Below are 26,274 nucleotides of genomic sequence, written 5' to 3'. Positions count from 1 at the left end.
ATATGAATGAAATGTATGAGGCAGATTATTAGAAAATCTTCCAGTATTAGATTTATTATTGTACACTAATTAATCTTTTACCCTCTCCCTTTGTGATTGAGGTATAACACATAGACATTAGGTATCATTTGTAGTGAAATACATAGTTTTACACATGACTCTAAAGATGTTTTATTTTATAGACATGCAGCTGTCTTGGTTGAAACTATTAAAAAGGGAATTCATGATGCTGATGCTGAGGCCAGAGTGGAAGCAAGAAAGTAAGTCTGTAATGTATTTTTGTGACAGTTTGAACATACTTTTGTCTTTTCATTAAAAGTAATTATATCAGGGGATTGAAAATATTACAAGTGTCCCAATTATTCTACTTTTGATTAGCTCTGTAGTAAAATTGAGATGGATTTTCTTCCATTAAATTTGTACTAGATGTCTAATAGTTTACTTCACACTGTCATTTCTATAATCATCACTATTCCTAGTCCATCATAACATACTTTCGTTGTGAATAAAAATAGCTGTCATTTATTGAGCATGTGTTATATGCCTGATTTTGTGTGGGGCAATTGGTATTCGTTCTTTTCTAATATTTAAATGCGAAAGTAGAAGCTCCATAGATTGGCACCTGAAATTCGGAGATTGGGGGTTTATCCAAGCCACACAAACTATAAGGATTACAGCCAGGTTTTGTACTGAGATCTCCTTCTCAAAAGCCTGCCTTTTTTCCACCAAAACTTCTTAATTTTAGAAGGCATTCACTTGACACAGAGTGGATGTATTAAACACATGCTCATCTTCATTCTTGAATGTATGCATTTTACTGTAATGTCTAGTAATGTAAAGCTGTTACTTTGTGCTTTCTTTTTCTCTTTGTTATTTGTTCATTTGTTGTACAGGACATATATGGGTCTTAGAAACCACTTTCCTGGTGAAGCTGAAACGTTGTATAATTCCCTTGAGCCCTCTTATCAGAAGAGTCTTCAAACTTACTTAAAGAGCTCTGGCAGTGTAGCATCTCTTCCACAGTCTGACAGATCTTCATCTAGCTCACAAGAAAGTCTCAAGTAAGATCCCATAAATGATAATTATTGATTTCTTCCTCTCCCTAACTCCCTAAAGTTCCTTAAGATGGACACTTGAATATGTTCTTACTTTCACACAAAGTCTTGGAGGAATGATGATTTGAAGTACTCATTTTCTTTGGTCTAACGTCTCAAGTGTTGGATTCCATGCTAGTATAACGTTTCTTTGGGTAAAGAATTTGGTGGTTCAGATTTTGTTTCTGTATGTGCATGTCTGTTGAAAAGGTTGGGAAGCACTGATTTATAGACATTTGTTAAATATTCACAAAATAGTTTATACTGTAGCAGCTTCTGGGGCATTGTAATGGAGGAATTGTCATGGAAATTCAAAAGTCATCTTCAGAACTGTTAGGCAGCACTATGTAACTGGTAAAAACTCCGCTGCTTTCCTTCCTCATCTCTTGCACAGCTTTAGAGTTCAGCGAATCCCTCAAGGGGCAAAACTAGTATCTGACTCACTGCTCTTTAATTCCCTTCTCATCATTGTGTTGGCTGCTGCAAACCCTACTGCCTTGGCAGCCTTAGCCCTGCCTTCTGGCTCTCGGAGAAGTCTCAGATGCCTCCTGCACTTCCTAGCAGTGGCCACAAATACCTGCAGATTTCCCCAGGGAAGAACAGCTCACAGAATGTGAGCCTACCCCTGGCATTTCTGTTTCATTCGACCTTTATCCCACAAAGATCACTGGTTGCCTTGGCAGCTCTCAGATGCTGAAGACAGACCAGGGTGAGGCGAATGAGGTCTGGGGCACAAAATTCAAGGAAGCACTGACAGTGCTCTGCTGAGCTTGAGTGACTTAGAAGTTCTCAGTATAAATGCAGGATCTTATTTCAAAAACTAAATACAGTAGGAATAATTACCTATCTAAATTCTATTTAAAGTTGTGATAAATCCTTCACCTCCAGTGAGCATTGTTGCTTTTTCCTTTTTCCTTTTATTTACTGTGCTCACACTTTAAAGTGCATATGCATCACCTGAAGATCTTGTTAAAATGCAGGATCTGATTAACAGTGTGGGGCGGGGCCTGAGGTCTTGCGTTTTTTACATTCTTCTGGGTCATGGTAGTCAGTACTTTTTGTCCATGGATCATACTTTGAGTAGCAAGGATCTAAACAAGATATTTTATCTTATTAGTATAATATCTGTAAACATAAGCAACTTTAAATCCTGTGATTTAAATCTACCTTGATCTAATAATGTAACAGTTTTAGGGGGCAGCTATAAAAATAATATAATACTATGTTTAATAACCAACTACCAAATTTACTATTTAATAATAATAACTCCAAGGATATTTTTCAGTAGCCTGACTTTAACCTGAGGTTTTTGCTTCTCCCCTGAACCTTTAAAATTTATACATATACTTTTCATATCGCCTGTAAATAATTAGATTTTTTATCTATGGGCTGCACAGTACCATTGCATAAAGATAATTAATCTAGAGAGTTATTAAGAGAGATGGTGGGTCCTTTGAGATGACTGGAGATGTTTTGCTTTCTCGTTGCTCGTGTTATCCTCAGCAGTAGTTCTTAGCCTTTTTCTTGGCCCCAGCAGTCACATTGGCAGCACTGCTGTAGGCAGTGTGACACCTGTGTGGTCAGTGCACAGAGGGCCACTGGCCACAACCATTATGACTGAGAAAGCAAGACTTTAGTTACTCTGAGCTCCCTTTGTGCTGATAACAACACTACCTCTCTCCCTCTAAGTAAAATATCTCGGAATACGAGCGTTGGAGAGTTACTGAGTCCTCTATGGACAGCATTGTGATGTGTGCCGAGCGCCAGAGGGAACAGCGGCAACCCGGCCCCTGTCTCTGTGGCGTTTACAGTCTTTACTCATTTTTACTGATTTCATTTTTGCTTCACAGCTAATTGAGATACCACTGATAGATAACAACAGCTGTTGTATCATGATTTGTAAAAGGGAAATTAAAATTAGAAATATATCTCAACTTTTTAGAAAGCCCAGTGGTATTTCACTAACTGTTATCAGAGGAGCAATAAATTACATCTTCTTATTAAAAGTATTTCCTTTTACTTTGCAGTCGCCCGTTTTCTTCCAAATGGTCTACAGCAAACCCATCAACTGTGGCTGGAAGAGGTAAATTGCCTTTTTAAATAAGAGTTATAACATTTTATTTAATAAAGTAAAAGCTACTTTATAAATAAGGTAAAAGTTACTGTGTAAAATGATTTTCTCACTGTGTGTCATATTAAAACAGTTTTAAAACTACTGCTTCAAGCTGTTTAGCTTTTTAAAACTGTTTTAATGTGCTTTTAAAGCTTTTAAAGTGTAGCTATTAAACTGTTCTGAAAACTTTTAACTCTTGATTTGACCTACAGTGAGAAAATCATTTTATATAGTAACCTAATGCCACACATATACACTGTACCTATATTTGTATACTATATACATATACTGCACATAATATATACAGTGTAGTATATACGATTATAAAACTACAATGTACATATACTTTGTGTATTTTGTATGCGTATATAGTATAAAGTTTTGTGAAGTACTATTAACCTTAGCTGTGATGGATGTATTCTTTTTTTCTATTGTTTCATTTCTTTAAAATGCTTGTCATGACCCGTTCAGTTGATGTCACTGCCTATTAATGGGTCATAGCTCAGAGTTTCTAAAACTTCATTTTTATAACTGAGAAACTAAAGATCAAAATTTAATGACCTAATTTGCATTGTCTAAGGGTGGCAGAACCTGCGCTATTTTCTGAAGAATCACACTGCCAGACTGGTCCTCCTTGCATTTTTCTCATAGTAAAAAGCAGCACTGCTGCCATCTATTTATCTTGTACAGCGCTTCCTTTTCATGGATCAGTCATAAGTATCATCTCTTTACGAAGCGGTCCTATGAATTTTACAAAGTAGAGTTATTTTTCCCATTTTATGGAATAGGAAAATGAAGCAGAGAAATATTGAGAAAATTATTCAAGAAGATTTTGTTTTGACAGGATTGAAACTGAGGCATTCTGTCTTTAAAATACTATAAAATACTTTCTGGTGTCCATTTGGCCACTGCTTACATTTTGACTGTGATTGTGAATTAGTTCATTGTGATTGCAAGTTTATGTAAGTTTTATTCTGTTTACAGTGATATAAATAATGTAGGTTACCTTTGCTTTGTTTTCTATAGTATCAGCAGGCAGCAGCAAAGCCAGTTCTCTTCCAGGAAGCCTGCAGCGTTCACGAAGTGACATAGATGTCAATGCTGCTGCTGGTGCCAAGGCGCATCATGCTGCTGGGCAGTCTATGCGAAGCGGGCGGTTAGGCGCAGGGGCCCTGAATCCCGGATCCTATGCGTCACTAGGTAAGACAGCTCATTCTGGGAAATTACAGTGTTGCCTCCCTGGTCTCAGTGAAGTCAGAATGGTGGTGCTATCATAATTATTCCTGTTTTATTCTTGCCAATTAATGATAGTTCATATGTTGTAATATAATTCTATACTTGGGACATAGTTAGGTACATAAGCTGACATGTTTCCACTTTTCTTTCTCGTCGCCTTCCTAATCAACTTGATCAAAGGAACAATTCTGGATTCTGTGACTTGCCTATAGAATTGTAATAGCTCCTCACTACTGCCACCTCCAACCACTGGTCACTGAGGAAGTTTAGGAAGAGCATTGGCTTTGTATCCAGCTTCTCTGTTCTCTCTTTTTCACTTTTGTTCCCTTACCAAGAAATTAAAGCCTTTTGAGGGTCTGGAAAAACTGCAAAACTTAATGAAAGCTTAAACTTCTGTTTTCTAAAGCTATTCATTGTTTATTTTTTATGTCCATCAACTTTAAAGTTTGGCCTTGCTTACCTCGGTTTTGTGCCTCATTTTTCTTTCTCTTGGGTAGCGCTGGTTTGACTCTAAGCAGACAGTCACTGGAACACAGTAGGACGTGGGGAGAGTTTAGCATGACTGTAATTACTGCATGATAAAGTTGGCACAGGTACATTCAACTAAGGAAGGATAAATTATTCAGTAACTGGTATTTCGACGCATAGCTTACAGTTTGCTACAAAATTAAGTTAGAACCATGTTTTATACCATATAGAAACTTATTCTAGGATGACTATAATGTTGAACAAAAACATAAAGCAGTGTGATGAAAACATAGTATTCATCTAATCTCAGGTGGGAGAGGGAATTGGTAAACATAGAGGCCAAAAACCCACAAGGGGAGATGTCCTCGGATTTAAATCTGAAATGTGAAAACATAAAGTCAAGTGGCTGAAAACTAAAAGGGAAACATTTTTTGCCACATACTACAAAAAAAGTTTAAAAGTGTCTGTGAGAAACATGGATTTATTTTTATAGAAAAATATTCTCCATATATCAAGGAAAGCATATGTCAACATTGCCCCTAAAACATCCGCACAAATGTTACTTCAGTTGTGATCAAACAAATGCAAATTGAAAGAGCTGCAAATATTATAAGAAAGTTAATATTAGTGCCTGCCATTGATAAAGAACATGGTTAAGAAGTGCTGATGTAAATTAATCATGGAACACTTTTCTGAGTGGGAATATAGTAAATACCTATGAAGCTTTAAATGTTCAGCATTTTGATCTAATAATCTAATATTTATATATAAGTATGTCAAATAATAAAAATGAATGTTCAGTTTTTTATCGATAGATGTTACTAGAGTTAGCTTTGATATAAAACCGAGGGGGAATGATTAAGTTATGGTATATTCTTATATAATTATGCAGCCATTAATTAATAAGTCATATTTTCAACAAATATCAAATGATATGGACTGCTAAGCAATGTGTGATCATTTCATTATTTTGTATAGAATTATACATAGATGAAGGACTGGATAAGGGTTTTAATTTTCATCAAATTGATTTTATTATACATTTTTACTGTATGTTTTTCATTACGATTTATCCCCCTATACCGTCTTCCGTCTCCACCCACCCACCCCCACAATCACCAAACTTTTGTCTGTGTCTGTGAGTTCTTTTTTTTTTAATTTTCCTGTATTACAGCTATCACATTGTTAGAATTGCAGTGTTATTTCAATATATGAAAACCAATCAATATAATTTACCATATTAATAGAATAAAGGACAAAAGCCAATTTGACAAAATCCAGCATCTTTTCATGATAAAAATATTCAACAAACTATGAATAAAAGATAATTTTCTGAACCTGATAAAGAGTATCCCTAAAACTCCATAGGTAGCATTACATTTAATAGTGAAAGGCTGGATGCTTTCTCGCCAGATTAGGAACGTGATAAGGAGATCTGCTCTTGTTCTTCCTAAAACATTATCATGGAGCTTCTAGACTGGACATTTAGGCAAGAAGAAGAAATAAAAGGTATCCAGGTTGGGAAAGAAGTATAATAAAATTGCCTTTATTTACGTGATCTTAAATATAGATCTTACATGTAGAAAATCCTAAGGTATCCACAAAAAAGCTGTTAGGGCTTATTAATGAGTTCAGCAAGGTTGCAGAATGCAAGATCAATATACCAAAATCAGTTGATTTCTAAATGATAGCAATGAACAATCCAAAAATGAAAGTAAGAAAACAATTTCAATTATAATAACATCCAAAAGAATAAAATACTTAAGAACCAATATAACAAAAGCAGTATAAGACTTCTTTAAGACTCCTGTTTTATCTTTACTCTCACACTCATAATACTACTCACTCTGGATGTGTGAGTTTTCCACACCAAGCAAGTCTCCTACACCAGATGGGTTTCCTATACTTCAGTTCAATTCTGACACTAACTGTAGTTAGCGCAGACCTCACGGTTAAGAGCTTAGTCTCATAAGACTGCCCCCACTTTCACTTCAGCCATGAATTTCAAGTCCAGGTTGTTACTTGTGCTTTTGCCAACTGTCCATAAATTGGAAGTCCCCATAACCCCCTCAAATAATGTGTTAGAGCAGTTCACAGACTCAGGGAGAGCAGGCTACTTACTAGTTTACTGGTTTATTACAAAGTATATTAAAGATTATGAATGAATAGCCAGATGAAGAGATACATGAGGTGAGGTCCAGACGTGTCCCAAAGTGCAAGAGCTTCTGTCCCAGTGGAGTTGGACTGTGCCACCCTCCTGGCATGTGGATGTGTTCACTGACCCAGAAGTTCTCTGAAGCTGTACTTCCAGGGTTTTTATGGAGTCTTCATCACACAGGCACGATAGATCATTATCTTTGCCTCCAGCTCCTCCCTTCTCCTGCCCAGAGAATGGAGAGTGCGACTGAACATTCCCAGTGCCTAATCATGGCTTCATCTTTTGGGTGACCAGCCCCCATGCTGAAGCTGTGCAGGAGCCCACCAGGAATCACCTCATTAGACCCAAAGACACTACTGCTGCCCTGAAAATTCCATGGGATTTAGGACCTCTGTGTCAGGTACCAGACCCAAAGAGCAAAGATTAGAACAAAAGATGCTCCTAGTGCTCTTATCACTTAGGAAATTACAAATCTTAGGAGCTCTGTGCCAGGAACCAGGGGCCAGAGACTATATTTTTGTGTGTGTGTATGTGTATGTATGTGTACATGCATACATGTATACATATATATTTTATTTCACATGTATACACTGAAAACGACATCTTGTTAAAAGAAATTAAAGATCTAAATAATGGAAAGACTCCTGGTTTTTTAAAGACATCCTATTGTTAAGATGGCAAGTTGACCTACACATTCAGTGTAATTCCTACCAAAAGTTCAGCTACTTTTTTTATAGAAATTGACAAGCTGATTCCAAAATCCATATGAAAATGAAAGGGATTCAAAACAGATGAAACAATCCTGAAAAAGAATGACTTTAGTAGATTCACACTTCCCAATTTCAAACCTTACTTCAGAGCTACAGTAATTAATCTGTGGTACTGGCATAGACCAGTGTAATAGAATTGAGAGTCCAGATATAAACCCATGTGTTTATAGTTCATTGATTTTCAACAAGGATGCCAAGACCATTCAGCGGGGAAAGAATTGTTTTTTCAACATATGGTGCTGGAAAACTGGATAGCCACATGCCAGGGAATTAATTTGGAGTCCTAGCTCATACCATATCCAAAAAATTAACTCAAAATGGAACAAAGCCCCGAATGTAAGAGCTAAAACTATTTTAAAAAATAGGTGTAACTCTTTGTGACTTTGGATTGGGTAATGTTTTCTTGGATACTATACTAAACCTACCAGCATCCAAAGAAAAGGTATATAAATTGGACTTCCATCAAATTTATAAACATTTATGCTTAAAAGGGCACTGTCAAGAAAGGGAAAAGACAGCACACAGAATGAAAGAAAACATTTGCAAATCATATCTGATCTTGGACTTATATCCCAAATATGTAAAGAAGAACTACAACACTAACAAAAAGATAGTTCACTTTGAAAATGGGCAAAGGATTTGAGTAGACATTTCTCTACAGACAATGTACAAAGTGCCAATCAGCACATGCAAAAATGCTCAACATCATCAGTCATTAGGGAGGTGCAAACCAAAAACACAGCGAGATATCACTTTATATCCATTAGGATGGCTGTTATCCAAACGACAGATAATAACAAATGCTGGCAAGGATGTGGAGAAATTAAAACCCTCCTACACTGCTGGTGGGAACATAAATGGTGGAGCCACTACAGAAACAGTACGGCGATTTCTCAAAAAGTTAAACATAGTTATAATGTGACCCAGCAGTTCTACTCCTAGCTGTATACCCAAGAAATATGAAGCATATGTCCTCATGAAAACATGTACATGAATTTTATAGCAACATTATTCAAAATAGCCCCAAAATGAACACAACCCAAATGTCCATCAACTGGTGAATGTTTAAATAGGTATATCCATACAGTGGAGTGGAATATTATTTAACCATAAAAAGAATATTTTCTGTCCACAGAGGATATATTCCAAGACCCCCAGTGGATACCTGAAACTATGGATAATACCAAATCCTATATATACTGTCTTGTCCTATACATACGTACCTTTTCTCTTAAGGGAATCACTTAATGGCTTCTCTTTGACTTTTGTGTTTTGGGACCATTATTAAATAAAATAAGGTCTATTTGAACACAAGTAATGTGGTACTGAGACAGTTTATCTGACAACCAAAACTGCTACTAACAGGTAGCATATACAGTGTGGATACACTGTGCGAGAAGATGAGTTATGCCCTGGCTGGCGTGGCTCAGTGGATTGAGCGCTGGCCTGTGAACCCAAAGGTCACCAGTTTGATTCCCAGTCAGGGCACATGCTTAGATTGCAGACTGGGTCCCCAGATGGGGGCATGTGAGAGGCAGCCGATCAATGTATCTCTTGCACATTGATGTTTCTCTCCCTCTCTTGCTCCTTTCCTTCCCTTCACTCTAAAAATAAATTAAAATAAAAAGAGGATGAGCTGTGTCCCAGCCAGGATGGAGCAGGACAGTGCGAGATTTAACTACGCTACTCAGAATAGTGCACAATAAAACACTTATAAATTGTATCTTTTGCACTTTTCCTTTTAATATTTCAGATTGCTGTTGCTCACAGGTAACTGACACCGTGGAAAGTGAAACTGTGGGTAATGGGGGAGCACTGCACCTAAAAATGATCCTGTTAATGCATGCTTACAAGATGGATAGGCCTTGAAAACGCTATGAAGTCAGATACACACAGCCACATATTGTATGATTCCATTTATCTGAAATTATATGAAATGCCTACAATAGGTAAATCCATAGAAACAGAAAGTTAATTACTTGTTGCCAGGGGCTGGGAGTCAGGGGACTAGGGAGTGACTCCTAATGGGTACATGATTTCTTTTTGGTGTGATGAAAATGTTCTGGAATTAGAGGTAGAAGGGAAGGAAATGAAGGAGGTAGATTCAGATGTATTTGGGTAGGAATAGGCATTAAGAAAAGTGTCATTGGGAAGATTGTTGTGACTTCCTGGTTGAGAGAGTCAGGGTCATGTGCTAACAGAAAGCAGTGTCCTAGAAGTGGCTTCAGGTTTGGAGAGCCATTGAGTGGGCACATGAGGTGGGGCATTCTTCTGGACTTCAGCCACCCACATATTTGAGCATTTGATGGAAGGATTCACAGGACTCAGGGATGGTTGTATTCGTGACTGAGGTTTGTTATAGCAGAAGGATACATAGCAGGATCAACAAGGGAAATAAACTCATCAGGTAGTCGGGAGAAGGCTAGGCGCAGCCTTTCAGAGTTCTCCCTCCCAGAGGAGAGGGTGAGGAGCTGGCGGCACAGAATGTGCTGCCTCCTCCAACAGTGAAAGGCAGGAACATAAGCACAGTGTTTCTGCCCAGGAAGCTCGCTTAAGACGCAGTGCAGGGGAAGGAGGGAGGAGGTTAGTTATGTAAGCACTTTGCCACACAAGCAGCCTCAGTTACTAGAGCGCTCACCATAAATCACATTGTTTGCAGAAACACTCCAGGCAAGTTGTTACGGCAGAGGTCAGTACCCTTTCCCTCACCCCTTCTCTCCCCTACAAAATGCCCTTATCATTGACATAGGGAGCATCCAAAACTAAGTTCCCAAGACCAGCCAAGGGCCAGCCCCATAAGTAGATCCTTAAGATCAACTCAAACCTCTTTTGTTAATAATTTCCTGCAGACACTAAAGGCGAAGCCTGAGCGTTATCCCCGTTTTCGGTAGTGCCAGTCTGCATGATTTCGTGGTTTTGTAATTTTCTCTATTGGGCACTTCAAGTAGTGGATTAGAAAAATTGAGTAGATATATTCAAACTTAAGCTTTTATAGGGACTGGAAATTCTAAGAAAAGATGGGGTGGGGAAGTAACAAGGCGCTAGACAGGATAATGACGAGAGAGCTGAAGAGTAGAATCTGGGGGTGTCCTGCAGGCTGCAGAGGGAAAGAAGCAGCAGGGCAATTTGTGGCTCTGATTATGATAAACTCAGCAGACCAAAGCAGGGGTTCGCCTGGTGATGGCAAGGATCCAAGATTCGGACACATGTTCACTAATTTCTCTCTCTGTGCTGGTGAAAATTGGACTCATTATTGATTTTGTTGTTGTTACTGTCTTATCCTACATAGGAACCTCATCTTGTTTACTATGTTTTAGTTAGAAACAAACTTCATATGTATATATATTCATATATGAATATATATGTCTGTGCTATGAATTCTGTCTACTTAAAAATAATGTTTTCTGGGTTTTACAAAATCGTTTTTTCTAATATACTAAGTTTTCCTCTGTTCTTTACTTGCTTTTTCATCAAAGAGGATACTTCTGACAAGATGGATGGTAAGAACTTCCTAATTCTATTACTAAAGATTTTTATGCCACTTGGATTCTACTTGATACCTTTGCTCATTTTCTTAATTTCTGAAAATAGATGCTTATTTAGCAGCAATCTTAATGTGAAAATGGCTACATCGTGCTCTGATTTTATTTTAGTTTAGCATATCCATTTCGGGGGTCCCCAATCTACTCACACACTAGGTTACTGTTTGTTGTAAGTTAAGTCAATTATCTGAATTTTTTTCCCTGAGCTCTTAGAAATAATCTTGATTTCTTGAGTCTTTCTCTGAAATATTACACTCAGAAAAGTAGAAAAGAATCTCATAAGTCATTTGATTCAACTCTTTAGTTTACTAACTCTGATAGAGACAAATGACATGTTTTTCAGATTCATATGGTTATTTATGAATATAAATGCAAGTTACAGATGATGTCTTTTTAAGAGTGACTTTTAAACTTAACATTTAATCAGAACTTACTTTAAGCTTTGCCTTTTTAATTTCATTATTGAAATGGTTATAGTTTATCCGTAGTTGCTTGGCTCAATAGAGTATCTTTTCTCTCTGTGGTATTTTTTGTCTGATACTAGACAGCAGTGTCCACACTTCCCCTTCACTTCATTAGGTGCCTTAATGTTAACTAGGAATTTGAGCTTTATAAAAGAATTCGTGAGAAGATGCTGGAGTCACAGTATGAGATCCAGGAGAAATGGGGACGAGTATGTTTTTCTGTCAATTTTGACATTAACTCTGAAATTGATATATCTTCCATTCTGATGAAGTGGAACATATAATCATGGGTTGGATGCATAAGTATTACTCATATTAGCCTCTGCGCTTCTCTGATGTTTAATGTATTTCATAAATTTAAAAAATTATTAAATGAAATGAAAGCTCACCAGACCCTTCGATATGACTTCTAACACCGAGATTCTGGATCCTTTAAAAAAAATATTCTCACTTTTCAGATCAAAATGTATTCTTGTTTGGGTCAGAAACATCAGCCTGTTTGAAGAACCATCTTTGTTAGGTGTTACTCTCACTGATGCTCAATCCTATCTTTTAAAAAATATCTCTCTGTATACAGAGAGATATAACTATTATTGCCCTTCAGTAGTAGTGAGCTATGATATTTGTACTTGGTCATTTTTGCACATTTTCATTGACATCTTGGGAAGCGTGCATTAATGTTAAGGAAATAGCTGATGGATTGATAAGTCTATATATTGCTTCGATGACAATACTGGGCTAATGAGGCCTACGTCGTGGATTTGATTCCCATGTTTGTCAATTAGCTTTTCTAGTTCTTTTATGGACTAACTTTGAAAATGCACAGAAAGTATTCTTACTTTGGAAAGATCTATAAAAATCTTCATTTCAAAGAGATGTAATGACAGAGTTTCATCTTTCTTGAGTGAGTAATTTTTTAATTTTCTTCACTTCAAATTTTGAGTATGAAATACAGCAGAAAAAAAGTTTACACTATGGAATTTTGCCATTTTCAGTTGTCCAGCTTTAACCTTTTTTTGTTAGGTTACCTCAAAATTTTTTTATTCCCCTCAAAATGAACCTTAATTTAAGGCTGTTAGACTAGGAGGTCTTGATTTTACTCTTTCATTTTAGTTTTGGGTGGGAGTCACAAAGTAGGTCTTAACGTTAGCATTGGCAGAATTTGTTGAAATGTTATTGTTTTATTTCTCTTATTTAGGAACAGCATCTGAAGATGGTAAGAATTATACATTTTGCTAGTAACACAAATGCCTCTACATTAATATTTTTATTAGTGGGAATTAAATATTAAAAACTAAAATAGGCTAATTTCTTTGTAAATCTATGTAATTTGCCGGCTATGGTAGCTTCTTCATTTTATGTTTGGTTGTGTTAGTTATGTATGTGGAATTTTTTTTTTAATTCTTCATCCTGGAGTTTTGCCTTGTCTCTTGGATCATCTCATGCTAGAAAAACATAATTGCTTATCGTGTTTAATAACATCTAGTATGAAGTTAGCACACAGTTTCATTTGGCTTCCATAGTGACATTAATGCTGTTCTTTTGTGTTTATGTTTTTTAATGTATGCCAATTCATCTATACTCTGGGGAAGCATGCACCATTGCTTTATTGGGGTTTAAATATCAACTTTTAAATGCGTTTAGTCAGCTTTTGAATGTGTCTTTGTTTTTAAATTAGTTACTGGAGAATTACATATGTGATTTGAATTTGAAACTACAAAACAACTTGCTAGATACAGTATTTTATTTTACCGAGCCAGTTCACTTAAAAATTATTATTTACTGCTTTTGAATTTGTAGAGAGGGGAAAATTCAATTTTTATATTTTTCCTACCTGAAGGCTGTCTTATAAACCTCTGATTGGATGGATACACATTTTCTTTTTCCTAAGTCTGAAATGGTTGTGATATCTTCTTGTGATACCAAAACAAGTAGATTTAACTTGTCTTTTTTTGTCTCATATATACTCTAATATATTTGAAATCGTTTCATATTTTAGGTTTTAAGTTCAAATACTCTGTACAAATGGTTTCTGGCACTGTGTCATTGTAATTTAGAATGGTAGTATCAAAATACTTAATTTATTTTTTACATTGGCTAAATTCTGTACTTCAAAAATAACAATTTTACCTTCCTGTTTTATTTCTTAGTCAGGAGAACATTGGATCCTACTCTATACAGACTCTAAAAGGATGAAGGGCCTGAGCCAGAGGTTTTTAATGGGGCCCTGAAGAGTTGATAGAGTACAGGACTCTACCAACTATACTTCTGGTTTTGCTTTCGTCTTATTCTCAGTTCTTCTGCTCTTATCTTAATTTTGTAGTTTCTCCTCACTATTAGGGTTTTGTTGTTTTTTTTTTCCTGACTAATATACCCACATCAGGCTAGGCAGTATATTATGATTGTCCTACAAATTGTACCTTTTAATAAAAAAGATCGAGCCTTTCTTTATAATTGTTTGGTACTGGCTCTATGTTGATAGTGGTTGAGACTGTTGCTTAAGAACACAAAAGTACCTGCTCGTGATGTATTTTTGTTTTTTGCAAATGACAGCACACTAAGGAATTTGATAAGCATTATCCCCTTTGGTTCAAGAGCTCTAGAAATAGATGTGTGTGGCTTGGTTTTGATGCGGGGGGAAAAGTCAGTGGTACAGGAGAAGGGAGTGCCGCCAGGACTTGGAGAAGGAAGTACAATGAGAGATGTGCCCACTTTTGTCTGATAGTTACTTCTCAAACCACGTTATAAATAAAATTGGTTGGTTGGGCAAACAGAATGGTAAACGTGTCCATATACATCTGTAGTGATCGAATGTTTAGCACAGGATAAAAAGGTTATTTTACCTTGTAAAAAACATTTTTTCAAATCTCTTTAGAAGACATACAGTTTTAGTCAAGTGGATTGTCTGGATTGTTGTTCCTAAGATTAGGCCTATATCTAAAACTATTCACTGGATTTGAAAATAAATCTCATGGGTACTGAAATTTTAGAATTGGAACTACCAATTAAGAAACAAGTGAAATGCCTATGGTTAATATCTTAATTATAACTGCACTGGACTAATCAATCTAAGAATGGAAATCTTTTAGTTTGACTTTACTCTTATCCTTGATGGAAAGTTAGCTTATGGTACAACATATAAAAGCAGTATGTAGTTTTAAATTTTTAAGAGAAATATAACCTGTAAGTGATGGCTATATTATTACAGACTTTAACAATACTTGAAAAGCACACCCAATTAGAAAATTATAGTGAGATTTTTTTCCCCTCATTACTAAATATTAATTATAGAGAAATATATTTATGTATAAAATTGTATTCTTTAGGTCGGGTGAGAGCAAAGCTTTCAGCGCCACTTGCTGGCATGGGAAATGCCAAGACAGATTCTAGAGGAAGAAGTCGAACAAAAATGGTGTCTCAGTCACAGCGTACGTATTGCCTATCAGCTCTCCTGTGTTTGTAATATGTTAGAATAAATGTGTTCCTTATAAATTACTGTATTAGGAGATTGACCAGTGGATAAAGACAAAGCTAATTTCAAAAAGACAAGCCACATACTGAGTTCTTGTTCTATACTTTAGGTTCATCATCACCTGACAAAAATGAAGGTATATTTTTTTCAATGTTTTGGGTCAGTTGTTGTGCATGTTTTGGAATTTTTTTGAGTGGGTGCTGTCTTGTCTTTGGTGTGTTATTAGGGTTGCATCATTGATATCTGCCACTTAGAAAGAAAAACGTCATCTGCTGTATAAACTTTTGCATGGAGGTATTTTAAATAGCACAAATCTCTTAGCATTAAGGCTTTGGCAGTCTACTCAGAAACTTGCAAATGTGAAAATTGTGCTTTTTAGAGGCAAAATAATTGCCATATATTAACATCTACTCTGCTTGCATCTAGCTAATACTATTCAAGGACAGATACATGGTATCTTCATATTCTCCCCCAAATCTATTAGATTACACTTAGTGTTTTTGGCAGCTATATATGATTCATAGTGAGGAAATGAATTAAAATGACCAGTTCTATTATATTCTTTATTTCATTGGAAGCTGAGTTTCTCCATATGCCCAATTATTAAAAAGCACAATTTTGAGGCCAAGGTAAAATGATTCATTTCTACATGTTCCAGAATACACTTGTGGCATTATTAATTTAAAGGAGTTTGTTCCCGTTCCTTTATCAAAAGACTTGCATTAGCATTTATCTCTAAAAATAGAAAAATTTTCTAGGGAAGTCATTCTGGGCTTATTATATGAGAGGGGACTCCCAAAAAAACAAATATCTTCGGGAGGGCGAGCCCCCTGTCGTACATGTTTCTCCCACTAGGTGAGGACTCTAGGAACCCATCTGTATCAGTGTACCAGCTGGCGTTGTTGTGAGAGGCTGTGTTCAGCTTCAGTGAATTTTATTTGAAGACTTTTTCATGTATTTGCCCATTTCAAATGGGCAATTTACTAGCACACCTGCCCACACCGTGCTGTGTGTTCAGCAGTTTTTGACCAAAAGACAACATGACGCCCATGCCCCACCTTCCCTATTCACCCGATCTCACCCTGAGCAACTTTTTGTTGTTTCCCTGAATGGGAAAAGTTCTCAAAGGGAAATGTTTTGCAGATGAGAAAGAGGTGAAACGAAAAACAGCAGAAGCACTTAAAGGCATCAAAACAGTTCAAAAACTGTTTAAAGCAGTGGAAAAAAGTCTCAATAAGTATATTTTATTAAATAGAAAGTGCTTTGGAGGTGACTAAAGTTTAAGCATGTAAGAATAAATAAACACAATTTTTTATAAATATATTCCATTTTTTTCTGGGTCCCCCCTTGTACATACCAGCTATTTTGGAAAGAAATAGACTTAACTATCTTCCATTGTTGTTTAAATGATTTATCAGGATATAGAAGCCCTGTTTGTCTCTTTTTACATCTCATTTCTGAATCTTGGAACCAAAGAAAAGACAGCTGGGCTTGGAGAAAGCCAGGGTGGTGATTATACAAGTCCTCCCCAGCAGATTCTCCTCTTTCCAAAGCCAAAAAATCCAGGCAGAGTAAGTGGGAACACTCAGAGAGAGTCCTAAAAATAAACAGAAATGCTCAGTAAAACCACAAATTTTACCAGTAGTAAAGATGGCAAATGCCCTCTTGGTAAGGGTTCTACTCCCATCCAAATTTGGAATAGATCATACCACATTCTTCCTTGATCTTGTGTATTTTTTAGAATAATGATTTTTAAATAACTTAATCATGAGCAGTGTAGTATAGTAGTTAGAGCCTTGCTACTCCAGTTGTCTGCCAGACCAGCGTCAGCACTACCCGGGGACTAGTTAGTAATGCAGTCTTGTGCCACCACAGATCTACTGTTTCAGTCTAAAACAAAATCACCAAGTGATTTGTATATATTACCAAAAAAGTTTGAGAATCATTGATTTGAATCAGACTCTACAGCCATACTGCCCAGATTTGAATCATGGCTCTTTCAGATTTTTTAAAGTTGTATTTATGTATCCTCATCTATAAAATAAAGAGGATAATCTCATAGGATTGTTGTGAGGATTAAATGGTGTAGTGTATTTATTACACTTAAGGCAGTGCCTGGGCCCAAAGTAAGCACTATATATTTTAACTGATAAAATTGTTCTTTTTGTTATTCGTAACTTAATGACAACTGAATTTTATACTCCTGTATGTACTTCTATACTGTGTTATTCTGTGGCCTTCAAAAAACAAAGAAATAAATAATGGTGAAGTTAGAAAACGCAAAGCATAAAGACAGCTCATGTCAGATTCAAAGTGCTTTGTGTATGGTTTTTAAATTTATTACTTAAAGGACCTCTCTTTTAGGTATATTATAACTCCTGGTCACTTCTGTGGAATATAGCATACTATTTTTTTTTACATTTGATTTTTTTACTTCGAAACCCAGTCCACAATACTTCAAAACCTTTCCTAAAGAGCGAGAATGTAATGATAGGCTTTTTAGACCTAAATAGGTTTTTAATAATAGAAGCCATTTTCACTGTACTTAGGTTTTAAATCATATCGGAGAGGTTTTTGTTTGCTTGCTTATTTATTTGAATGAGTTATATGTTCCATTCCAAATTTTCTTGAGAAAAGATATTATGGTCCCATAGGATTTGATGCAAGTTTCTTTATAATATATTTATAGAATTATTGTTGTGATATCCATCTTCACTTTGTTGTTGAGTAATTCATTAGGGCTTGCATGGTCGTTCCATATTTTTATGTCACCATTCAGGGGGAAAAAACCTCTTGGATCAAAGCAGGTGTGTTCTGACGGTTAACCAAAATAAATAAAAACAGACTAAGTGGAGAGATTTCCAGATTTATGTTTATGTAAGGATGTGTCTTCTTGTTGTTGGTGTTGGTAGTGACTGGTTGTGTACAAATGATTATACGGCCTGTCAGAAGCTTTGTCTTCCCGCCCCGCCCCACCCTCTGCTGTTCGTTTCTTCCCGTGTGTCTTAAGATAAAATGTGGAGCTTTTTCATGTAATTTTTCTTCAGCTGTAAGATGTAGTTCTGCCTTACCTGTAGTTTAAAATTAAATGTTTAAATAAGGAAAACTTAAACATTTAATTATTTAAATTTTAGGCCATCAGAAGAAAAGCTGAAGAATTTACATTTATTTTTATAACTTCATTTCATCTGCTTTGTACTTGAGTGTCTGATTTCGGTTTACCAGTTGTAAAAGCTACTAAATGTACTGCTTTTGTTACAGACATCTATGGTTTTGAGATTTTTTTTTAAGTTTTTTGTTTTTCTTTTTGCTTTAGGGTTTTTTATTTTCTAAGAACTGACTAAAGCTTTCTTATTTCCATCTGCCATCCATTTTAAATCTGCTCCTCCCCTCTACATGGATTATAACCCTTACCCTAATTCTGCCTTTACACTTGTTCAGGATCACAATCTGCTAATACCATTGGTGGTAAGAATCTATAGACTCTATGTGTGCATCTATTGTTTGATCACCTACTTTCATTACCAAGAATGGGTTCTATTCAGCAGAAATTTGTAACATATAATAATCCATCATTTTGTAGCCATATTGCCAATTATGAGTTTTCCTTAGCCTGTCTTTTATTACCAAAACCCTGGGTTTTTAAAATTATGCAAGTTGATCCCACAGGTGTAAACATTCAGAAGCAAAGGAGCTTTAGGAATGCCTTGAAAATATCTCATAAAAATATGAAATGTTAGTTTGAAAACTTCAGGCACCACAAGAGAAATTAAGCATCCATTTTTAAGTTTTGCAGATTAGAGTGTTTTCTAGTCAACTCTGTGGTTTTCTTAGAAGCAATAATTAGCCTTGGTCGTTATTGCTGGGGAAAGAGCCTTGATATTTTCTTCTAAGTATAAATCATGTCAAGCAAGTTGTAAGCATTGCAGTTATTACACTCTTGGTAGTGAGCTAGTGTTATTTTGATACATTCAGTAAATCTAGAATAGGTAGAGTAGTTACTCTCCTCCTATACTACATGTTTCCTGTCTGCTGAATAGACCCAAACTTCAAGGAATTCTCTAGTCTCCTACCGATACCTCCACTCCCTAAACTTATATTTGTTTTAACTAAATACCATATAGTACATGTTCAGTTCATTATTTATACTTTTTATATTGTTGCAAGTATTCCCATTAAACATTCCATCAGCTTATCTTGCATTGTGAGTTTGTGGCATGTTGGGTGTTTGAATGTATTGGTGTGTATGTTTAGTTTAGACACTGCATGGAGAAATAGGTGCCTTGTGAGTGTCCTTAAAGTTATAACATAAAGAAACCCGATGTAAAGATTCTTGACCTGAAACATTGTGAAACAATTCTGGAGACATTGCTGTAAAGTAGACTTGAATAATTTCCCTACAATAGTTCAGAATTTCTTATACTCAAATTATAAGTTGTTAATTTCACTAGAAACTGCTTTGTTTTACAGTATTGCTATGACCAGTAAAAGTTAAGTTTCCTTTTGTGTGCTGGTAAAGTTTAGGAATTAAGCATGAGTTTAAATTGTATTTAGTAAGACCATGCCAAGAAAACTATAGCAAGAGTCACAGATCAACAGCCCACGGACCACATCCCAGCCTGCTTCCATTCATGTATCACTTGGTCCATACAGCATGACAAAAATCGGGAAACTTTAAAGCTTTGATTTTTTTTTTTTTTTAAATCCCAAACCTGGCCAGTGATACCCCAAGACAGAGCTGGCTGGAACCAGAACGTCACTACTCCCTGCCTTATACTCACCACTGTGCCCTCATTGACATCCCCTGCTTGTCTCAGTTAGCATTTGAGTCTTTAATCTTTGCTCTGTGAAAATGAAGTGCAATTGGGTAAGAAAGATTACCCAGGGTGAGCAGTGACTGCTCTGTTGGTTAGAAGAAGTACTATCATGCCAACAAAGGGGGAAACTTGCTTTCAAGAAGATTTATTTGAGTGCAGGTTTAACTTTTCTATAGTACAACCTACCATTCGGAATCTAGACTTAGATTATATCTTGCAGTTATCCAGTCCATTTTCCCATTCCATGCAGATACAAAATGTTTTGACAAGGAGCTCATCCCCTTAAAAGTTAACCCATGTAATTCTAGTTTTAAGCCATGTTTCTTAATTGATTTTTAACCCTTGCCCTAATGTCTGATACTTTGTCCAGCTCCTTCTCTATCTCCCCCGTCGTATACCCTCTTCCTTTCAATACTGTGACTATCCCTAGTTTGGAAAGGATCTGACTTCTTTGACATGTGCCTGTTAGTCCTCTTCTGTCCTCATTACTTCTACATCTGCATTTCAGACTCTGGCCATGCAAGATCCCTTTGCTATTTGAAGGCAAATACCAAAATGCAAGTACTTTTTTCAGCTGGCCAATTTTGTAAACATTTAAAATCTAATTTTGTAAAAATTAAAAAAATAACTTTGTTATACGCATTCAGAGGCATTCTCAGTAGGCAAACTTAAAGCAAATTTTCATTATATTTTTAACAAAAATAATTGCAGTTAGAGAATTATTAATTTTTGTCCTTTGAAATATATGGCTATAGCTATATTAAATGTATTATCAGAAGGTTATTTCTTTGGAAATCTTTTATATACTCTTTGTGTTCTGGAAGTCATAATAGTGTTGTCCTTACTAAACATAGTATCTTTACCCCCCAAAACTGAAAATATATTTCACATGATTTACCATTCAGTTTTAATATTTGTAGTGTTTCCTTTTCCCCCAGGTTGTGATTCTATATACAAATCTTTTTCATTCCATTTCCTTTGAACTTAGAATTTGCTATACTTGCAGAGTTTTCTCAGGTGCATTGCTTGAATTTTTGTCCTTTCAACAATTTCTCTAGGAATGCACATCTTAACATTTGTATGTGTGTTTGGTGTTCAGCTGGCAGCCGGTCTGGATCTCCAGGAAGAGTTCTGACCACAACAGCCCTCTCCACTGTGAGCTCTGGTGTCCAGAGAGTCCTGGTCAATTCAGCGTCAGCCCAGAAGAGAAGCAAGATACCACGGAGCCAGGGCTGCAGCAGAGAGGCTAGTCCATCGAGGCTGTCAGTGGGTAAGATTTTCTGTGTGAGACTTGGAATCTTTCATTTTTTTTATGTTTCAGGCTTTGGTAGAATTGAAGACTTTAGCTAGGCATGTACAAGTTAGAGAAAAACAACTTAAAATTCATGGAAATTGAAGTAACGGTTATAAATTGAATTAGATGGCTTATCTTAAAAGTATAATTCATTTTTATTTTAAATCTTTAATTTGCAGTCTTTTTGTTTTAGTAAACTATTATTTTACCCTTCTATTCTGACACAAACTAGTGGGCTGTATTCAAGAAACTTAACCATATTTCTGGTAATTCTTCATTTCTGGGAGAGTAATTTCTTCCCAACTTTAGACAAACTTAAGTTATTGATCACTTTTTAAGAAAGAAAAATAAAAGCAAAATCTCAAAAATGCAAATTCTGTCTTCTCTTTTCTCCCTTTTTTAATGCTGCTAATGCTTTGTACCAGCCCGAAGCAGTCGTATTCCTCGACCAAGTGTGAGTCAGGGGTGCAGCCGAGAAGCCAGTCGGGAGAGCAGCCGGGATACAAGTCCTGTTCGCTCTTTTCAGCCCCTCGGTCAGTATTTGGGCAGGTGTGAGGTACATTGCTTTCCTCTTGTGTTATCAACACCTGATAACCCCAAAGTACCCTGGGTTTAGCTTTCTTCATTGACTGTGTCTTCGCCTCTTATCTCTTTTTTGCCTTTTTGAGGAAAAGATCAGAAGGAAGTTTTATGTTTGGGACATTCCTTCGACATTCATTCACCTTAAATGAGCAAGTTAAACATTGTATAAACAAAGTGTCCTTATAATTAAGTAAATATCACACACATTTACACTCAGAATATTGAAGTCAATATTTTTCTTAACAAATAAACCAATAAAAATTAAATATAACATTTAGATATTTATTCTCAAGTGCAGTATGAACTATTTGATAAAATAAATACTTTTTCCTTTTCAGTTTCTGCTGAAATATTTTATCTTAGACATTTAATTTAGGTAACTATAAGAAGTGCTGCAGAATAATATATGAACTACTTACTAAAAATGGGAAGAATTAACATTTTTATAGTATTTTACAGTTTGTCATTTCCCATATATTATATAGCTCATGTCATGTCCCTGCTGTGAAACCTACCTGTCCTTGATTATAGAGGTTGTATTATAACCTTAATTATAGTACTATATTTATCTCAGTTATAAAAATATTAAATGATTTTTGTAAGCTTTTAGAATTTCAGAATAATTGGAGAGGCAGAATTTTTTACATTGAAAATCTTTAGAATTTCTGCATGGTCCTTTAATATTTTAACTAGTACTTTGTTTATGTGCACATACATGTAGCCATTTCAGATTTTTAATTTTATAAAATTTAGGTAACTGTAATACTTAAATTTCCCTGCAGACTTTGTGACACTCAAGTAAAACATAGTTCTCTTCACTGTCTGTTGGGATTATTTTCATCAATAGACATGTTAGTATAGAATTTCTAGAGATTAATTTCTTGTTCCCTGGGTCATTTGGCTCAAATATATGACTAGACTGTCCTGTGCTGACCTAGACAGCCCCATTGAGCTGGGGACACAGACAGGGGTAGCCTCAGCCCTTGGTTAGCCACCTGCCTCAGGTGCCAAAGAGCGTGCCTTTCTGTACTTTGCCAGAGGTGTTTTTAATTCATATATAATTAGTCTGTGGAGTGTCTTTGGCTATGCACATGTGTGCACACATACATTAAGGAATGAAATAAATTATACATTTGTATAAAATAAGCATGCCACCTTCAAGAATCGAAGGAAGTAGAGAGGGTGGGTAGTTGTTTAAGAGCATGTTCTAGGGTAAGACGGCCGGGGTTTGTACCCCAGCTCTATAACTTGTCTATGATGCCTGGGTTTCCTCATCTGTAAAAATTAAATAGCATGTACTTCTTAGGATTGTTTTGAAGGTGCTGTAAATGAGAGAATATATGAAAAAATCCCTCAGAGCAGTGCTCAGCCCACACCACTACCACCACTGCTGCTGCTACTGCTCCTCCACCCCTTCCCCCGAAGCTCTAACTGCTTACCTAGAAATAGTTTTGTTACACTGTAGTAGGTAGGATCTTAGATCTTTTTTAATGGTCTTAATGCTTTTATTTGTATAATGATAATACTGCAGAATTATTAGAAAATGTGAGACATCAAGAAAAAACCAAAGTGTGTGTCTGTACCTTTTAAATCTGTACAATAGTCAGATTAGAGGAAATTTATAACCAACAATTAATTAATAAATGAACATTGTTAATGTGTCTTTTTAAGAGCCATTAATTTTCTAGATTCATCTCAAAGCTTCCATTTGACAATTTTAATCACTTAAATTTTATTATCAAAGGAAGCAGTTTTCGTGACTCAAATGAAATGTCCTGTTTGGGATAAGGATTATTAAAGTCTTTATTTATATACTGTAGTTATAGGAGAATTAATTTTTATAGCCCTTCTATTTACACATGAGTACTGCCTAGTAAAGGTAGCAGATTGGCCCTGTGTGTTACACAGGGATGAAGAGCAACCTTCCAGGAGTCAGTATAGCCTCCCTGCTGCCATTTTCTGCTCTGTTTGCCTGTGTTTTGCTGTCTTGACTTTGTTCACTTGGTGAATCCTTTCGTTGCCTCTGACTTGAATATTACCATTTAGCAGGGGAATTCCATAGCTTGCCCTTTATTCAGTGGTAGTGCAAGGTCAGTGGCAGGGCCCTAAAACATCAGAAATAAATGAGAGCTGAGCAAAGCTGAACTTCTCTGGAACTTGCACCCTTAGTTTCCACTTATTTCCAGAACTGAGATTCAAAAAAAGGCTTACATTATGACAAGCACATGAGTGGTTATCTTCAGCCACAGATAACTACTGATTCCTTAAAGTTTTACAGAGATTTTCATCCATTAGGTATTGCCATATTGGTTCAACTCATCCTCACCATTTTAGAAATTATTTTTATTGGGTAAAATTAAAACTATTATATTAGTATGTTTTTCTAACAATATCAGTCATCTTTCAGGGTCTTATAAACATTCTGTGCAGTGTTGTTTCTGTTTAATCTTTTTCCTTAGTCTTCTTGATCATTTTTTTGTTCATTAAGGTCCTGGGGCAAAAGAGTGATTCGTGTAATAAAAGTATTTTAACAGTTCTAATTAATATATCTGAAGAAGAGTGACTTCTAGAATAAGAGTAAAATATTTTGTTAGCTATTAAAATTAATTTTTCCTGGCTTATTTGTTTCTGTAACTAAGAAGAAAATTGACTTTATGGTGCTCTTACAGATTTTAAGTTCTAAAATTTTAAATATGGTAAATTTAGATTTAGAGAAACATGTCATACATGTACGTCTCACACATTTTCAAGTTTTTCAATTAAATCAGTAATATTTTTTTGATGTTCAATTGTGCTTTGATATTTATATAATAATCTTCTACTGAATATAGAACTTATATTCTATGAACTATGTGGGAAATATTTGTTAACATAGATGAAGTATGTTATTTTTTGAACAATGTGAAGATGGTAAGTGTAAAATAAGAGCAAAGGCCTTGAAAGAGTGAGATACTGAGGTATATCACTTACTAGTAGTGTGGCTTTGATCAAGTTAACTAACCTCCCTCTGTGCTTTAGTTTACCTATTAATAAAATAGAATAGTAATAACTGTTTCATTGGGTTTAGGATTGAAGGAAATAGGATTATTATTGATTACTGGTTAACCATAGTGGTTTTTTTTTAACTACAGTATTCATTTTTTTGTTTCACACTTGTATTTTTGACATTTCCTTCCATGTGAATACTTACTTTTTTGTCTCCTGTGAGCCTGTCCGTCCCCTTAGGTGTAAGATCTGTTGTGTGTCAAGGATGATGTTGCAATGCTAGTTTTCAGTTGCCTTATTTGGCAATATTCTGATCCTTAGCTATTGAAAGTAATACCAGTGTTAACTGACTCTCCTTGCCTGACTGTAGTGCTGCCACTATTCCTTGTTTCTGTGGTAATAGATGAGGTTTGTATGGTCCTGTTATTCCAGCCTCCAGACACCATTCCAGATCTACTGGTGCCCTCTACGCCCCCGAAGTATATGGGGCCTCAGGTGAAGGATGAGTACATTTTCACTATCATCTGTGCATTCATCTCAGATTTTTGTCCTTTTCAGTTTCCATTGAATAATATTCATGTTTTAAAATCAAGTTGTTTTTTATTTAAATTTAATTTGTTGGGGAGTAAATATTTTGTGATATTTTTATTTTCCCCCAAGTTACTTTTTTCCTTTCACCAACCTTATTTGAACATTTTTTCCCACTGGCAGATGGACATTTATTTATTTATTTATTTGTATAACCTAAGTTATGTCATTTTAAAATATAGAATTGTTTTATGTTCTCAGTTATGTACCTCATCTTTGTACATTAAAAAAAAAAAAAAAACCAAAATGGTGGACGAAGTGTTTTAATTGTACATGATGGTATAGAAAGTAGTTGAAGGGGAGAACCCATCTGGTTTGTCTTCATACCTTAGACTGTTGGGCACTTAGTAGGTGCTTAACAAATATCAAATAATATGTCTTATTTATAGAATGCAATCAACCTATCTTGAAGAAGAGACAATTAATAGAGGGTTTTTCTCTTGTAAATGCCTGGTGTGGCTTCAATGAACTTTGTAGTCATTATTGGTTTGAGGATTGAAATTTGTTCTAGTCTCACGAACCTGGATGAAATTTGCCTGGCTGATAGAGCTGGATTAATTACAGCACCACAGACTTGCAGGCTCTTAGTCAGCCAGCCATGCTTTCTTTTATCTTTTGTTGTCAATGTATTGTGGCTACTGTTCTTTAAGTTAATTAAGTTTCCAGCTTTGTCAGTAATTTTAATTGCCTT

General features: G+C 35.7%; 1 protein-coding gene across 30 annotated transcripts in view; it reads left to right on the top strand.

The window, feature by feature from the left end:
- The window catches only part of CLASP2 (cytoplasmic linker associated protein 2), a 150,145-nt gene that overhangs the window by 73,430 nt on the left and 50,441 nt on the right, over positions 1-26,274 (top strand). For 7 of the 30 annotated variants that reach the window (XM_090284455.1, XM_090284454.1, XM_090284459.1 and 4 more), the window contains 7 exons: positions 183-260; positions 894-1,061; positions 3,122-3,177; positions 4,234-4,407; positions 15,172-15,273; positions 21,234-21,404; positions 21,854-21,961. In XM_090284455.1, the coding sequence (XP_090140581.1) occupies positions 183-260; positions 894-1,061; positions 3,122-3,177; positions 4,234-4,407; positions 15,172-15,273; positions 21,234-21,404; positions 21,854-21,961 (857 nt within the window). Of the gene's footprint in view, positions 1-182; positions 261-893; positions 1,062-3,121; positions 3,178-4,233; positions 4,408-11,315; positions 11,340-13,043; positions 13,062-15,171; positions 15,274-15,426; positions 15,454-21,233; positions 21,405-21,853; positions 21,962-25,427; positions 25,491-26,274 lie in introns of all 30 variants that reach the window. The other 23 variants (XM_090284448.1, XM_090284449.1, XM_090284464.1 and 20 more) reach the window with 6 other exon arrangements.

The sequence above is a fragment of the Furipterus horrens genome, unplaced genomic scaffold (genome assembly GCF_987537825.1).
Source record: "Furipterus horrens unplaced genomic scaffold, mFurHor1.1.pri manual_scaffold_7, whole genome shotgun sequence".
NCBI lineage: Eukaryota > Metazoa > Chordata > Mammalia > Chiroptera > Furipteridae > Furipterus > Furipterus horrens.
Note: the sequence above shows the minus strand (reverse complement) of the source record. Positions and strands in the feature narration are given on the sequence as shown.